This window comes from Heterodontus francisci, chromosome 4 (genome assembly GCF_036365525.1).
Source record: "Heterodontus francisci isolate sHetFra1 chromosome 4, sHetFra1.hap1, whole genome shotgun sequence".
NCBI classification, from domain to species: Eukaryota; Metazoa; Chordata; class Chondrichthyes; order Heterodontiformes; family Heterodontidae; genus Heterodontus; species Heterodontus francisci.
In genome coordinates this window covers 152,953,529-152,969,536 of record NC_090374.1, presented here as the reverse complement: position 1 = coordinate 152,969,536, position 16,008 = coordinate 152,953,529, and the positions used below count along the sequence as shown (strand labels likewise).

The 16,008-nt window shown below is 49.4% G+C and overlaps 1 protein-coding gene across 1 annotated transcript in view; it reads right to left on the bottom strand.

The window, feature by feature from the left end:
* LOC137369331 (trypsin inhibitor ClTI-1-like) overlaps positions 1–16,008 on the bottom strand; it is a 75,638-nt gene that overhangs the window by 730 nt on the left and 58,900 nt on the right. The window contains exons 2-3 of the mRNA XM_068030378.1: positions 8,806–8,840; positions 8,585–8,700 (exon numbers count right to left, since the gene is read on the bottom strand). Coding sequence (XP_067886479.1) covers positions 8,585–8,700; positions 8,806–8,840 — 151 coding nt within the window. The remainder of the gene's footprint in view (positions 1–8,584; positions 8,701–8,805; positions 8,841–16,008) is intronic.

The following is a 16,008-nucleotide window of genomic DNA, read 5'->3' as shown; positions in this document are numbered from 1 at the left end:
TCCTTACCTCTGCAACCTCCTTCAACCCTACAACCCTTCAGGAACTCTGTATTCCTCCAACTCTGACCTCTTGTGCATCCTCCACTCCCTTTACCACACCATTGGTGTATAGGCCCTAATCTCTAATTGCCTCCCTCAATCTCCCAGCTTCTCCACCCCTCTCTCCTCCTTTAAGACACTCCTTAAATTTACCTCTTTGTCCAAGCTTTTAGTCACCTGTCCTAATATCTCCTTTGGTTCAGTGTTAAATTTTGTCTGATTATGCTCCTGTTGAAGTGCCTTGGGCTGTTTTACTACTTTAAAGACTCTATATAAATGCAAGTTGCTGTTTTTAAAGATCCTGTGGCACTTTTCTTTAGTATCAGCTGTGACTCAGTTGGTAGCATTATTGTCTCTGAGTCTGAAGGTCATAGGTTCAAGCCATACTCCAGAGAATTGAACCCAAATTCTAAGTTAATACTTTAAGTGTAGTGTTGTGGGAGTGCTGTACTATCTCTTGGATGATACTTTAAACTAAGATCCTGTCTGTTTGGTGGCTATAAAAGATCCTGATAGCATTGCTTGAAGAGGAGGTGAGTTGGCCTGGCCAATATTTGTCACTCAGATGGCACGGATTTCATGAAAATGAAGCTGCTTAAACAATCTTTCCAAATATTGGAGGTGTGACTTCGCTCTAGCCTATCTACTACCAGCATGGCAATCTCTGTCACCTACTTCTAGGACTGACCTTTCCTGATCTTGATCCTACGGGATCTGAGCGGCATGCCAATCTGTCATCCCCACTCTGACCTGTTGGACATTCATGGTGGTACTTCTGGCTGGGTTCCCAGCAGCAAGTGGGAACAGTTGACAGGAATACCCAGGCCCTGCTGCAGCACCAGTAATGGCAGGAGCCAAACTAAAGGAGAGCAGAAAAGCCTGAAGACTTCAATGCGTCTTCTAGTGATCAGATTGAAACGGCTCAAGTTACAGGTTATTCATATACTCAGGTCCTGCCCAAGAACCTAACTGTTATGACATTGAAGGAAATCAAGCCTATGAGATGACTGAGACTTAGCGACAATTATTGCAGCATCAATGCTCCAGCTAAAGTATTTTTGGGGCAAGTTTATTGTGTCCTTTTATTTGTAGAACATCATTACATTGTCTGAAACCAGGCAGATCCAGATAGAACGTTTTTCAGTCAGAAGACCAAGTTTTGTCTAAGCTAAATCAGCTTAATTATCTCCGAATATAGTATCACTTTCTGGAGTATTGAATGAGATGATCTGTAGCACTCTCTGGTATATGGAGACCACTGAACTAAAATCTGTTTCAGAGGGATTAGGGGCAAGACTGGAGCCATGATCTCAGTCCTCACCCTACCTCTTCTGCCCACCTTCGTTAATCTGCTCTTGGATTCCCAGATTTCCAGCTGCTCTTAGACAACAACAACTTGTAATTATGCCCTTAACATAATAAAATGTCTCGTGGTGCTTTACAGGTGTATTATAAAAACGAAGTATGACACCAAGTCACAAAAGGAGATATTGGTCAAATGACCAAAAGCTTGGTCAAAGAGGTAGGTTTTAAGGAATGTATTAAAGGAGGAAAGTGAGGTGGAGAGGCAGAGAGGTGCAGGGAGGGAATTCCAGAGCTTGACGCCTAGGAAACAGTAGACACGGCCACCAACGGTGGAGCGATTAAAATCAGGGATGCACAAGCAGCCAGAATTAGAAGAGCACAGATATCTCGAAGGGTTGTGGGGCTGGAGGAGATTACAGTGATAGGGAGGGGTGAGGCCATTGGGGGATTTGAAAACAAGGATGAAAATTTTAAAATCAAGACTTTGCTTGACTGGGAGCCAATATAAGTCAGCAAGAACAGGAGTGATAGGGGAACAGAACTTGATGCAAGTTAAGACATGGTGGGGGGGGTGAGCTTTGGATGACCTCAAGCTAATGGAGAATAGAATGTCAGAGACCAGCCAGCAGAGCATTGTAATAGTCAAGCCTAGAGGTAACAAGGCCATGAATGAGGGTTTCAGCAGCAGATGAGCTGAGACAGGGGCGCAGTCAGGCGATGTTAGGGAGGTGGAAATAGGCAGTCTTAGTGATGGCACGAATATGAGTTTGAAGGCTCATCTCAGAGTCAAATATGACACCAAGGTTGTGAACAGTCTGGCTTAATCTCAGACGGTTGTCAAGGAGAGGGATGGAGTCGGTAGCTAGGAAATGGAGTATGGAGCAGGGACTAAAAACATTGGCTTCAGTTTTCCCTCTATATTTAATTGGAGGAAGTTTCTCCTCATCCAGTGCTCAATGTTGGAGAAGCAATCTGATAATTTGCAACAGTGGTGGTGTCAAGAGAAGTAGTGGTGAGGTAGAGCTGGGTATTGTTAGCATACATGTGAAAACTAACACTGTGCTTTCAGATGATGTCGTTGAGGTGCAGCGTTTGGCTGAAAAATAGGAGGGGGTCAAGGATCGAGCCTTGGGCGACACCAGAGGTAACAGCGCGGGAGCAGGAAGAGCAGCCATTGCAAGTGATACTCTGGCTGTGATTAGATAGATAAGAATGGAATTAGGTAAGAGCAGTCCCACCCAGCTGGACGACAGTGGAGAGGTGTTGGAGCAAGATGGTGTGGCCAAAGGCTGCAGACAAATTGAAAAGGACAAGGTGAAAAAGTTTACATTTGTCACAGTCACATAGGATGTCATTGTGACTTTGATAAGAGCTGTTACTGTCCTGTATCAGGGTCTCTTAGTCACCTTATTGTGTTGATGACAAGAGTGTAATTGTCGAGATTTACTTTTGATTTGACGTTATATGGTAGTGTGGTCTTGGATGTTAATTTTATCCTTTCATTGAGGTTGTTTTGTTCCATTTCCCTTTTATATTATGTTGGTTCTATCTTCCTCCTGTATGCATGAATAGTTCATAAATTATTTTTCTAAGTATAGTGTTACTTAATGTCAATGACGAAAGCAGAAAAGTCGAGCTGTCTTTCCTCTCTGTGTTTGTTGAGTGCATATCAGGAAGACTACGTCTGAAATGCGTGCAACCTGTTTTGGATTTGCCTGTATTTGTAAGTTCAGGTCTTTAAATTCGGCCAGGGTCTGGCCTGTCCCTTGACAGGGCTTTGCACTTGAAAACCTGCGTGGCAATCTAACCACTGCTGCTGGCTGCAGAGGCCTGCAGAAGAGGTAATGTCTGTCACCACAAGGCCTCCTTTGTGCTATCCACAAGAAGAAGGCAGAGGGTCTCCAGCTCTGATGGTCCAATGGAGACCTTGAAAGCAAAAAGGGTGCTTGCCATAGCCATAGCCATAGCCTTTCCCTCTTGACTCCTCTGATGGTGGGGGGGAGGGAATATGTTGTACATCAGTACTAAGGCCAGTAATTGTGGGCTTTGCTGTGCTTAGGCCTCTGTCAAGTGGAGACAAGAAAAATGGGGTGGGAAACAAAGAGATGCTTCATCAGCCTCATATGTGTGGCCGATGAATGCTCTAGTTCCAGGGATATGTTCTTGGCCTGCTCTGGGAAGGAGTGGGTGTGGTTGTGAGGGGGTGCAGGAAACGGGGGAATAAGAGAGCAATGCAAAAGGGGAGGAAAAACCATCCAGCCAATCTCTGCTTGACTCTTAGGAAATAAGGGCTACCTGGGCACAAACTAGAAAAAATGAGCTTTGCTGTTTCCAGTGGAGGCCCTTGCCCTTGCCAACTGTACACAGGAGAACAACACTGAAGTGCAATATTTACTTACTTCCGTGGTAAACCCCACTCCACGCGCTGATCAAAAATAACTTGCATTTATATATCTTTAACACAGAAAAACACAGTGCCATGGAGGTGTAATCAGAATAAAAATGGATGTAGAACCAAAGAAGGAGTGACTACACTCTTGATAAAAGAGGTGGGTTTTAAGGAGGGTCTTGAAGGAGGAGATGGAGTGAGACGGAATTCCAGAGAGTGAAGGCCGAAGCCACTGCCACCAATGATGAAGTGAAGGGGTGGAGATGCACAAAACACCAATGTTCCCTCTAATATCCCTTCACTGTATGGGGCCCCTTCGCTGCACTGCGTGATGCCTTTAAGATTGCCACGCAGCCCCACATGCGCGCCTCTTAAAGGGACTGCTTCTTGGGAGTGGTTTATTTGTCCCCTGCACGGTAAGTTCTGGACTGCAGTCCGGCCACGCAACCACACAGCTTAGAGGGAAAGCTGCAAGAGACCAGAGTCAGAGGAACATTCAAATGCATTTACAGTGTGCTTAGTGCAATGAGATACCACACGTTGATTTAGTATTCAGTTCAAAATTAGCTACAATTCAACTTGCCCACAGGGCTTACCAGTTCCACAGCCACAGGAGAAAATGTTATTTGCTGCTGTTTCATTTCAAAAGTGCATTCTTTTGAACTTCCCTCTCCATCCATGAAATCACACAGCTTACTTGTTAGCTCCTATCCCTGAGCAGGGGCCCTAACAGCCCCACTGCCTTGTGGGCATCTCGGGAGAGACCAAGGCTAAGGGAGTAAACCCTAACAGAAAATCCGGAGCGTCACCCCGAAGGCGGTCATGTGTTACCTTTGGCATGTTTTTGGCAGTTTCCGCAGCCGTACCGGTGCCAAACATTGTGCTCTGCACTCCTTTGGACCCCACCAGGAAGGCCGAGAGGGGGATTCTGACGCTTGGGCAACTCACAACCTCCATACATCCGCCTAGGCATATGCCATGGAAAGGTCACTCCATAGTCGCCTCACAGCGACCAAAACAACACGGAAGGCAGCAGTTACGGGTTATAAATCCAGCTCAATTGGCATAGAGACGCCACGGGTTGCCTTTGTCGGTGGGAGAGGTCATCGCATCTCACTGGACAGCTACTGCCCGCCTCAAACCGGGCAGCCCCTGGAAGTCACTAAGGTTCTGTACCGCCACAGTCCACCTGCTTCAATGGGTGCTTGCAGCTCAGGGTCATTGCCCGACAAGTGGACTGCAACACCGCACCAAACAGCACAACCAAAAAAGGAAAGAAGGTACCAGCCCTTCGTTTTGCAAGTTGGAACGTCAGAACTATGTGTCCTGGCCTGTCGGAAGACCTTAAACTAATCAACGATTCTCAGAAGACTGACCTCATAGTCACAAGGCGAGCCTCTTTAAACAGTGTTCAAATCACACGCAGCTTCTACAGTGTGGACTATGACACCGACCACTCCCTGGTGTGCAGCAAGGTTAGACTCAAACCAAAGAAGCTGCATCACTCCAAGCAGAAGGGCCGCCCGCGCATCAACACTAACAGAATTTCTTATCCACAGCTGTTACATAAGTTTCTAAATTCACTTGAAAAAGCCCTTCAAAACACTCCGACAGGGGATGCAGAAACCAAGTGGGCCCACATCAGAGACGCCATCTATGACTCAGCAATGACCACCTATGGCAAACGTGAGAAGCAGAATGCAGACTGGTTTCAATCTCACTTTGAAGAGCTGGAACCTGTCATAGCCGCTAAGCGCATTGCACTGTTGAACTATAAGAAAGCTCCCAACGAGTTAATATCCGTTGCCCCTAAAGTAGCCAGAAGAGCTGCACAAAAAACAGCCAGGCGCTGTGCAAATGACTACTGGCAACACCTATGCAGTCGTATTCAGCTGGCCTCAGACACCAGAAACATCAGAGGAATGTATGATGGTATTAAGAGAGCTTTTAGGCCAATCATCAGGAAGATCGCCCCCCTCAAGTCTAAATCAGGGGACACAATCACTGACCAATGCAAGCAAATGGACCGCTAGGTGGAGCACTATCTAGAACTGTACTCCAGGGAAAATGTCACTGAGACCGCCCTCAATGCAGCCCAGTCTCTGCCAGTGATGGATGAGCTGGACGAATAGCCAACAAATTCGGAACTCAGTGATGCCATTGATTCTCTAGCCAATGGAAAAGCCCCTGGGAAGGACTGCATTACTCCTGAAATAATCAAGAGTGCCAAGCCTGCTATACTTTCAGCACTGTATGAACTGCTTTGCCTGTGCTGGGACAAGGGAGCAGTACCACAGGACATGCGCGATGCCAATATCATCACCCTCTATAAGAACAAGGGTGTCCACGGTAACTGCAACAACTACCGTGGAATCTCCCTGCTCAGCATAGTGGGGAAAGTCTTTGCTCGAGTCATTTTAAACAGGCTCCAGAAGCTGGCTGAGCGTGTTTACCCTGAGGCACTGTGTGGCTTTCGAGCAGAGAGATCCACCATTGACATGCTGTTCTCCCTTCACCAGCTACAGGAGAAATGCCGCGAACAACAGATGCCCCTCTACATTGCTTTCATTGATCTCACCAAAGCCTTTGACCTCGTCAGCAGACGTGGTCTCTTCAGACTACTAGAAAAGATCGGATCTCCACCAAAGCTACTAAGTATCATCACCTCATTCCATGACAATATGAAAGGCACAATTCAGCATAGCGGTGCCTCATCAGACCCCTTTCCTATCCTGAATGGCGTGAAACAGGGCTGTGTTCTTGCACCTACACTGTTTGGGAACTTCTTCTCCCTGCTGCTCTCACACGCGTTCAAGTCTTCAGAAGAAGGAATTTTCCTCCACACAAGATCAGATGGCAGGTTGTTCAATCTTGCCCATCTAAAAGCGAAGACCAAAGTACAGAAAGTCCTCATCAGGGAACTCCTCTTCTCACACAGAAGAGTGTCTGCAGAGACTCATCGAAAGGATTGCTGCTGCCTGCAATGAATTTGGCCTAACCATCAGCCTCAAGAAAACGAACATCATGGGACAGGACGTCAGAAATGCTCCATCCATCAAGATCGGCGACCACACTCTGGAAGTGGTTCAAGAGTTCACTTACCTAGGCTCAACTATCACCAGTAACCTGTCTCTCAATGCAGAAATCAACAAGCGCATGGGAAAGGCGTCCGCTGCTATATCCAGACTGGCCAAGAGAATATGGGAAAATGGCGCACTGACACGGAACACAAAAGTCCAAGTGGATCAAGCGTGTGTCCTCAGTACCTTGTTCTACAGCAGTGAGGCCTGGACAACATATGTCAGCCAAGAGCGACGTCTCAATTCAATCCACCATCGCTGCCTCCGGAGAATCCTTGGCATCAGATGGCAGGACCGTATCTCCAACGCAGAAGTCCTCGAGGCGGCCAATGTCCCCAGCATATATAACCTACTGAGCCAGTGGCACTTGAGATGGCTTGGCCATGTGAGCCGCATGGAAGATGGCAGGATCCCCAAGGACACATTGTACAGTGAGCTCGTCACTGGTACCAGACCCACCGGCTGTCCATGTCTCCGCTTTAAAGATGTCTGCAAATGCGGCATGAAGTCCTGTGACATATATCACAAGTCGTGGGAGTCAGTTGCTAGTGGTCACCAGAGCTGGCGGACAGCCATAAAGGCGGGGCTAAAGTGTGGCGAGCCGAAGAGAATTAGCAGTTGGCAGGAAAAATTACAGAAGCGCAAGGGGAGAGCCAACTGTGTAACAGCCCCAACAGCCAATTTTATCTGCAGTGCCTGTGGAAGAGTCTGTCATTCTAGAATTGGCCTTTATAGCCACTCCAGGCGCTGCTTCACACACCACTGACCACCTCCAGGCACTTACCCATTGTCTCTCAAGACAAGGAGGCCAAAGAAGAGAAGAATTCTTTTGAACTAGCTTGATCATATGACTTGCAGAAGACCCCATTGAAGGTACAACACATTAGCTGAAATATAATTCATATGATGTTTGGAAAAAAATGAAAACGTTTTCAGTTAGGTCATTCCTCAGTCTAACTAAAAGGTTGGTGAAAGAGGTGGACTTTAAAGGAAAAGTAAGGTGTATTTGTATAACACCTTTCACCACCTCACGATGTCCCAAATCGCTTGTGGCCAATGGAGTACTTTTGAAATATAGTCACTGTTTTGGGTTTTGGGAGGTAAGGGGTTTAGGGAGAAACTTGCAGAACATGGGATCTAGGTGGCTGAAGGCACGACTACTAATGGTGGGGCGAAGGGAGAGGAGAGAATGCACAAGAGTCCAGAGTTAGAGGAACATTCAACTGCTTCTATTTGCAGAGTGTGACATCTTAAATTTGTAGCTTGTAAGGCACCATAATGACTGAACCTGTTGAAAAATCAGGAAGAAACCAAATGGAATCCTGTGCGTATATAGGTAAAATTGACTACATTGCCACCGATTAGTTGGGGGCAGATAATGTCATGGTCATGTGGAAGCAACTTGGAGCTGGGGGTATACAAAGGATGGCCTTATGGGGGGGAAGGCAGACCAGGAGCAGCAGAAATAGAACAAAGGATCAGACAGCTTGAACACATGGTCATCTGCTCTCCAAAGGATTGGGGTAATGTCCATCTTTGTACACATTGCCTTGCTACTGTGTCTAACTTGTTATACTTAATAATTAAAGTCACTGATTGATATTGTATTCATAGCACTTGTAGAATGATTCAATTAGGCAAAGTTAAGACAGCAAGGATGATGCACTGCATGTAGATTCACTAGCCTTGAGAAAAATGTTCCCTACTAAGATAAAGCAGCAATTTACATTTCTGAGCATCTGCTAACTCTTCTCTATTAGGTGCAACTTACTGAACTGCATTGCAGAGGTGGCATTCATTATCATAAGTGACCCCATCAGTTCCACAGACAGGTATATAGCTTTTCGGGCATATTTGGAACAGCTCTCTCAGCTGGTCACAAATTGGCTGAAACAGAGAACACAATCACTTGTAGTCATTCAAAGCTTTGAAGCAAAAGTGGAAAAAAAGAGAGGCATATATGAACAAGGAAGTAAAAAGGTCACAACTCACCTCAGTGGCTTCATCAGAAAATGTGAAATCTGTAGCTGGAAGACAAAAGGTTAAGGTAAGATCATCACTGTGGGTGAACAAAACATTGGAAAAGAACTCAACGAACTCCCAGCCCCTGAAATTCCATGGGAGGTCATTTTAGAGGTTGGATCGGAAACTTATGTTCATCAACCCTTGGATTCAATTTTTCACACAAAGAGTAGTAAAAGTCTGAAGCTCATCCCGGACAGAGTGGATGCTGGAACAGTTGGCGCTTTCGAGACTGAGATCGATCGACTTTTGTTATGCATGGGTATCAAGGGATATGGAGCAAACATGGATTAATGGAGTTAAGAAATGAAGTGCTATCAAATTTCAATTATTCAGCAGTTTCCCAAATACAATTAAGTGCCCTGCAATCGATTGTTGTTTAAAATCGAATCTGTCCCCCTACCCCCAACACCCCCTGGCAACACCACACATAGGGATGTCCAAATATCCAAATATTCCTTGTGACTGCTGGGTAATTGTATCAAGCATCAGCCTCACAAAAAGGGGACAAGGACAGTGGACCAGTATTAACTGTTCCAACTCAAATAACTCAAATTCAACTCTCTTGCACACTTCCCTTCACCACTCCACCCACCCCCCCCCCCACCCCCCCAGCCCCAACTGCCTCCACACCTTGCCCAGATTATCCCATTTTAACCCATTTATGCTAATTTCACTGAAGACATTCTGGGCCCCGGTGTCTCTAAAGATTGACAATGTGTAAAGTCATTCCAAAAACAATATGGGGAGCATTTTATGCTCTCCCCAGCATTGGGTTTGGTGGCAGGGAGAGCATTTAATCAGGCAGGATGGTGGCCGATGGAGGCGGCTAACCCACCACCTTCCTGCCTCCAACCAAATTAATTCCGGGACGGAAAGGCCTGTGAATGGCTTTCCTGCTCTGCCACCAATTGAGGTCGGCACAGTGGCACAGTGGTTAGCACCGCAGCCTCACAGCTCCAGGGAACCGGGTTCGATTCTGAGTACTGCCTGTGCGGAGTTTGCAAGTTCTCCCTGTGTCTGCGTGGGTTTCCTCCGGGTGCTCCGGTTTCCTCCCACATGCCAAAGACTTGCAGGTTGATAGGTTAATTGTCCATTATAAATTGCCCCTAGTATAGGTAGGTGGTAGGGAAATATATAGGGACCGGTGGGGATGTTATTGGAAAATGGGATTCTTGTAGGATTAGTATAAATGGGTGGTTGATGGTCGGCACAGACTCGGTGGGCCGAAGGGCCTGTTTCAGTGCTGTATCTCTAAACTAAACAGGTCCTTAAGTGGGCAATTAATGCCCATTTAAGGCCCTCATCCTTCTGCCTTTGGTATTGGCCCAGTGGTGGGCGGGCATGTCGCAGCACGGGGAGCACACCAAAGCACTTAGTGCTGAAATGAAGGACTCAGCATTGGGAAGGGAAAGCCCGCTGACAGCCACCCCCTGCCCTTGCTGCTGATCCCTGCACCCCCCACATCCCCCTCACCCACGACTTTCACCCTGAAAAATCCCTCTGCTCTGACTTACCTGTGGCCTGGGTCCAGCGCCTCCGGTGGGTCCATGACTAGCAGCAGCCACCGCCTCCGTGGTGGCACTGCTCAGTCAAAGAGCTGCCATCCTCTGATTGACCAGCAGGTCTCAGCAGGGGGGACTTCCATTGCCGGTGTCCTTAATCCCGGGGAAGCCCCACCGCTGTCCACTTAAGTGCCCAATTGGCACTTAGTCTGGCTGCCCTTCCCCAGTGAAGGTGACGTGGGGCTCTCGCCGGCACTTTAGCCAGTGGTTGAGATCCCCTTCACCAAGATAAAATCCTGGCCTATCTTATAACTCCGTATTAGGACTTTCTATTAATAGTCAATCTGCGCCCACTTTTGGTGAATTCTCCCCCCTCATTGACATGGCTGCCAGGTTCCCATCACTGCCATTCTAGCACAGGCACTTCACGCTCTGTTTGCTCCCTCGCTCCACGTAAATTACAGACATTTGCAATGTGAAATAACAATTTACACAGTTCAGAAATACAGCACAGCTCCCGTAGCAAGATGCCAACAACATCCTTCAACTCCAAAATTAACAAGAAGAAAAACTCTGAAATAAAGATCAAAAATGCTGGAAATATACAACAGGCCCATCAGCACCAGACAAGACAGGCAATTATGATGAAAGGTCATTGATCAGAAACGTTAACTCTGTTTCTCTCTATAAATGCTGCCAGGCTTGCTGAATATTTCCAGCATTTTGTTTCTATTATAGAAAAGACAGCTAAATGTTTTAGACTGACATTATTCATCAAATCATAAGAATTACAGCATCAAAGGAGGCTTTTCACCCCATCAAACTTGAGCCACTGCCGGTTTTTCAACTGGAGTCGGCTAATCTACATCGGAACTCAACAGTTTTGAAGCAAATTTTGTCCCCGGAACAGAGATACACACATCACGATGCTATAGGGGTGGCCTTAGGCAGGAAGACAGCTTTAAAATCTGGCCTCACTTATGGTGTCAAATAATAGGACCCCAGGTGCAAAAATGTTGCTGACTCATATACAACATGGCACAGTAGAGCAGTGGTTAGCACCACAGCCTCACAGTTCCAGCGACCCTGGGTTCAATTCTGGGTACTGCCTGTGTGGAGTTTGCAAGTTCTCCCTGTGTCTGCGTGGGTTTCCTCCGGGTGCTCCGGTTTCCTCCCACAGCCAAAGACTTGCAGGTTGATAGGTAAATTGGCCATTATAAATTGCCCCTAGTATAGGTAGGTGGTAGGGGAATGGTAGGGATGTGGTAGGAATGTGGGATTAGTGTAAGATTAGTATAAATGGGTGGTTGATGGTCGGCACAGACTTGGTGGGCCAAAGGGCCTGTTTCAGCAGAATGGCCACTGAGGCAATTGCACCAGTGGGCTGGATTTTATTCGGAAGCCGCAGGTCCCGACGTTGGGACTGGAAGTGGGTGTGACTTCCGTCTGGGCCATGAGTGGCCAGCTGCACGTGATCAAGCGGTGGGTAGCCAATTAAGGTTATTGAGGCGCGGGGGCTGGCCAGTGAAGTGGACACTGGCGGGGCGGAGGCGGAGATGCCAGCATTAGCTGACACCACGGCAGGTGCTGGCGCCATATTTAGAGGGCTGCCAACCATGCATTCAATGTTTGATTACCAACTGTAAGGGGGAGAGCTAGAGGCAACAGAACAACAGCAGAAGGAGGACCCCGGGTGGCCCCACACTTTAGTGATGTCTCAGATAGTGAATAAAGCCCTGTGACTGTGTCTAAGAGGACAGTGAACAGGGCCACGTGTCTGTGTCCGAGAGGACAGTGAACAGGACAACCTGTCTGTGTCCAAGAGGACAGTGAACAGGACAACCTGTCTGTGTCCAAGAGGACAGTGAACAGGACAACCTGTCTGTGTCCAAGAGGACAGTGAACAGGACCCTGTGTCTGTGTCCGAGAGGACAGTGAACAGGACCACGTGTCTGTGTCCGAGAGGACAGTGAACAGGACAACCTGTCTGTGTCCAAGAGGACAGTGAACAGGACCCTGTGTCTGTGTCCGAGAGGACAGTGAACAGGACCACGTGTCTGTGTCCGAGAGGACAGTGAACAGGACCCCGTGTCTGTGTCCGAGAGGACAGTAAACAGGACCACATGTCTGTGTCCGAGAGGACAGTGAACAGGACCCTGTGCCTGTGTCCAAGAGGACAGTGAACAGGACCACGTGTCTGTGTCCGAGAGGACAGTGAACAGGACCACGTGTCTGTGTCCGAGAGGACAGTGAACAGGACCCTGTGCCTGTGTCCAAGAGGACAGTGAACAGGACCCCGTGTCTGTGTCCGAGAGGACAGTGAACAGGACCACGTGTCTGTGTCCGAGAGGACAGTGAACAGGACCCTGTGCCTGTGTCCAAGAGGACAGTGAACAGGACCACGTGTCTGTGTCCGAGTGGACAGTGAACAGGACCACGTGTCTGTGTCCGAGAGGACAGTGAACAGGACCCTGTGTCTGTGTCCAAGAGGACAGTGAACAGGACCACGTGTCTGTGTCCGAGAGGACATTGAACAGGACCCTGTGTCTGTGTCCAAGAGGACAGTGAACAGGACCACGTGTCTGTGTCCGAGAGGACAGTGAACAGGACCCTGTGTCTGTGTCCAAGAGGACAGTGAACAGGACCACGTGTCTGTGTCCGAGAGGACAGTGAACAGGACCACGTGTCTGTGTCCGAGAGGACAGTGAACAGGACCACGTGTCTGTGTCCGAGAGGACAGTGAACAGGACCACGTGTCTGTGTCCGAGAGGACAGTGAACAGGACCCTGTGTCTGTGTCCGAGAGGACAGTGAACAGGACCACGTGTCTGTGTCCGAGAGGACAGTGAACAGGACCACGTGTCTGTGTCCGAGAGGACAGTGAACAGGACCCTGTGTCTGTGTCCAAGAGGACAGTGAACAGGACCACGTGTCTGTGTCCGAGAGGACATTGAACAGGACCCTGTGTCTGTGTCCAAGAGGACAGTGAACAGGACCCCGTGTCTGTGTCCGAGAGGACAGTGAACAGGACCACGTGTCTGTGTCCAAGAGGACAGTGAACAGGACCACGTGTCTGTGTCCGAGAGGACATTGAACAGGGCCCTGTGTCTGTGTCCAAGAGGACAGTGAACAGGACCACGTGTCTGTGTCCGAGAGGACATTGAACAGGACCCTGTGTCTGTGTCCAAGAGGACAGTGAACAGGACCCCGTGTCTGTGTCCGAGAGGACAGTGAACAGGACCACGTGTCTGTGTCCAAGAGGACAGTGAACAGGGCCCCGTGTCTGTGTCCGAGAGGACAGTGAACAGGGCCCCGTGTCTGTGTCCGAGAGGACAGTGAACAGGACCCCGTGTCTGTGTCCGAGAGGACAGTGAACAGGACCACGTGTCTGTGTCCGAGAGGACAGTGAACAGGACCCTGTGCCTGTGTCCAAGAGGACAGTGAACAGGACCACGTGTCTGTGTCCGAGTGGACAGTGAACAGGACCACGTGTCTGTGTCCGAGAGGACAGTGAACAGGACCCTGTGTCTGTGTCCGAGAGGACAGTGAACAGGACCACGTGTCTGTGTCCGAGAGGACATTGAACAGGACCCTGTGTCTGTGTCCAAGAGGACAGTGAACAGGACCACGTGTCTGTGTCCGAGAGGACAGTGAACAGGACCCTGTGTCTGTGTCCAAGAGGACAGTGAACAGGACCACGTGTCTGTGTCCGAGAGGACAGTGAACAGGACCACGTGTCTGTGTCCGAGAGGACAGTGAACAGGACCACGTGTCTGTGTCCGAGAGGACAGTGAACAGGACCACGTGTCTGTGTCCGAGAGGACAGTGAACAGGACCCTGTGTCTGTGTCCAAGAGGACAGTGAACAGGACCACGTGTCTGTGTCCGAGAGGACAGTGAACAGGACCACGTGTCTGTGTCCGAGAGGACAGTGAACAGGACCCTGTGTCTGTGTCCAAGAGGACAGTGAACAGGACCACGTGTCTGTGTCCGAGAGGACATTGAACAGGACCCTGTGTCTGTGTCCAAGAGGACAGTGAACAGGACCACGTGTCTGTGTCCGAGAGGACAGTGAACAGGACCATGTGTCTGTGTCCGAGAGGACAGTGAACAGGACCCTGTGTCTGTGTCCAAGAGGACAGTGAACAGGACCACGTGTCTGTGTCCGAGAGGACAGTGAACAGGACCACGTGTCTGTGTCCGAGGACAGTGAACAGGACCACGTGTCTGTGTCCAAGAGGACAGTGAACAGGACCACGTGTTTGTGTCCAAGAGGACAGTGAACAATACCCTGTGTCTGTGTCCAAGAGAACTGTGAACAGGACCACGTGTTTGTGTCCAAGAGAACTGTGAACAGGGCCCTGTGTCTGTGTCCAAGAGGACAGTGAACAGGACCATGTGTCAGTGTCCAAGAGGACAGTGAACAGGGCCCCATGTCTGTGTCCACGAGGACAGTGTGCAGGGCCCCATGTCTGTGTCCACGAGGACAGAGAACAGGGCCCCATGTCTGTGTCCACGAGGACAGTGTGCAGGACCCCGTGTCTGTGTCCAAGAGGACAGTGAACAGGGCCACGTGTCTGTGTCCAAGAGGACAGTGAACAGGGCCCCGTGTCTGTGTCCACGAGGACAGTGAACAGGGCCACGTGTCTGTGTCCGAGAGGACAGTGAACGGGACCCTGTGTCTGTGTCCAAGAGGACAGTGAACAGGACCACGTGTCTGTGTCCAAGAGGACAGTGAACAGGGCCCCGTGTCTGTGTCCACGAGGACAGTGAACAGGACCACGTGTCTGTGTCCAAGAGGACAGTGAACAGGGCCACGTGTCTGTGTCCGAGAGGACAGTGAACGGGACCACGTGTCTGTGTCCAAGAGGACAGTGAACAGGACCCTGTGTCTGTGTCCAAGAGGACAGTGAACAGGACCACGTGTCTGTGTCGGAGAGGACAGTGAACGGGACCCTGTGTGTGTGTCCAAGAGGACAGTGAACAGGACCACGTGTCTGTGCCCAAGAGGACAGTGAACAGGACCCTGTGTCTGTGTCCAAGAGGACAGTGAACAGGACCCTGTCTCTGTGTCCGAGAGGACAGTGAACAGGACCACGTGTCTGTGTCCAAGAGGACAGTGAACGAGACCCTGTGTCTGTGTCCAAGAGGACAGTGAACAGGACCCCGTGTCTGTGTCCACGAGGACAGTGAACAGGACCACGCGTCTGTGTCGGAGAGGACAGTGAACGGGACCCTGTGTCTGTGTCCAAGAGGACAGTGAACAGGGCCACGTGTCTGTGTCCGAGAGGACAGTGAACGAGACCCTGTGTCTGTGTCCAAGAGGACAGTGAACAGGACCACGCGTCTGTGTCGGAGAGGACAGTGAACGGGACCCTGTGTCTGTGTCCACGAGGACAGTGAACAGGACCACGCGTCTGTGTCGGAGAGGACAGTGAACGGGACCCTGTGTCTGTGTCCGAGAGGACAGTGAACAGGACCCTGTGTCTGTGTCCAAGAGGACAGTGAACAGGGCCCCGTGTCTGTGTCCGAGAGGACAGTGAACAGGACCCTGTGTCTGTGTCCAAGAGGACAGTGAACAGGGCCCCGTGTCTGTGTCCGAGAGGACAGTGAACAGGGCCCTGTGTCTGTGTCCGAGAGGACAGTGAACAGGACCCTGTGTCTGTGTCC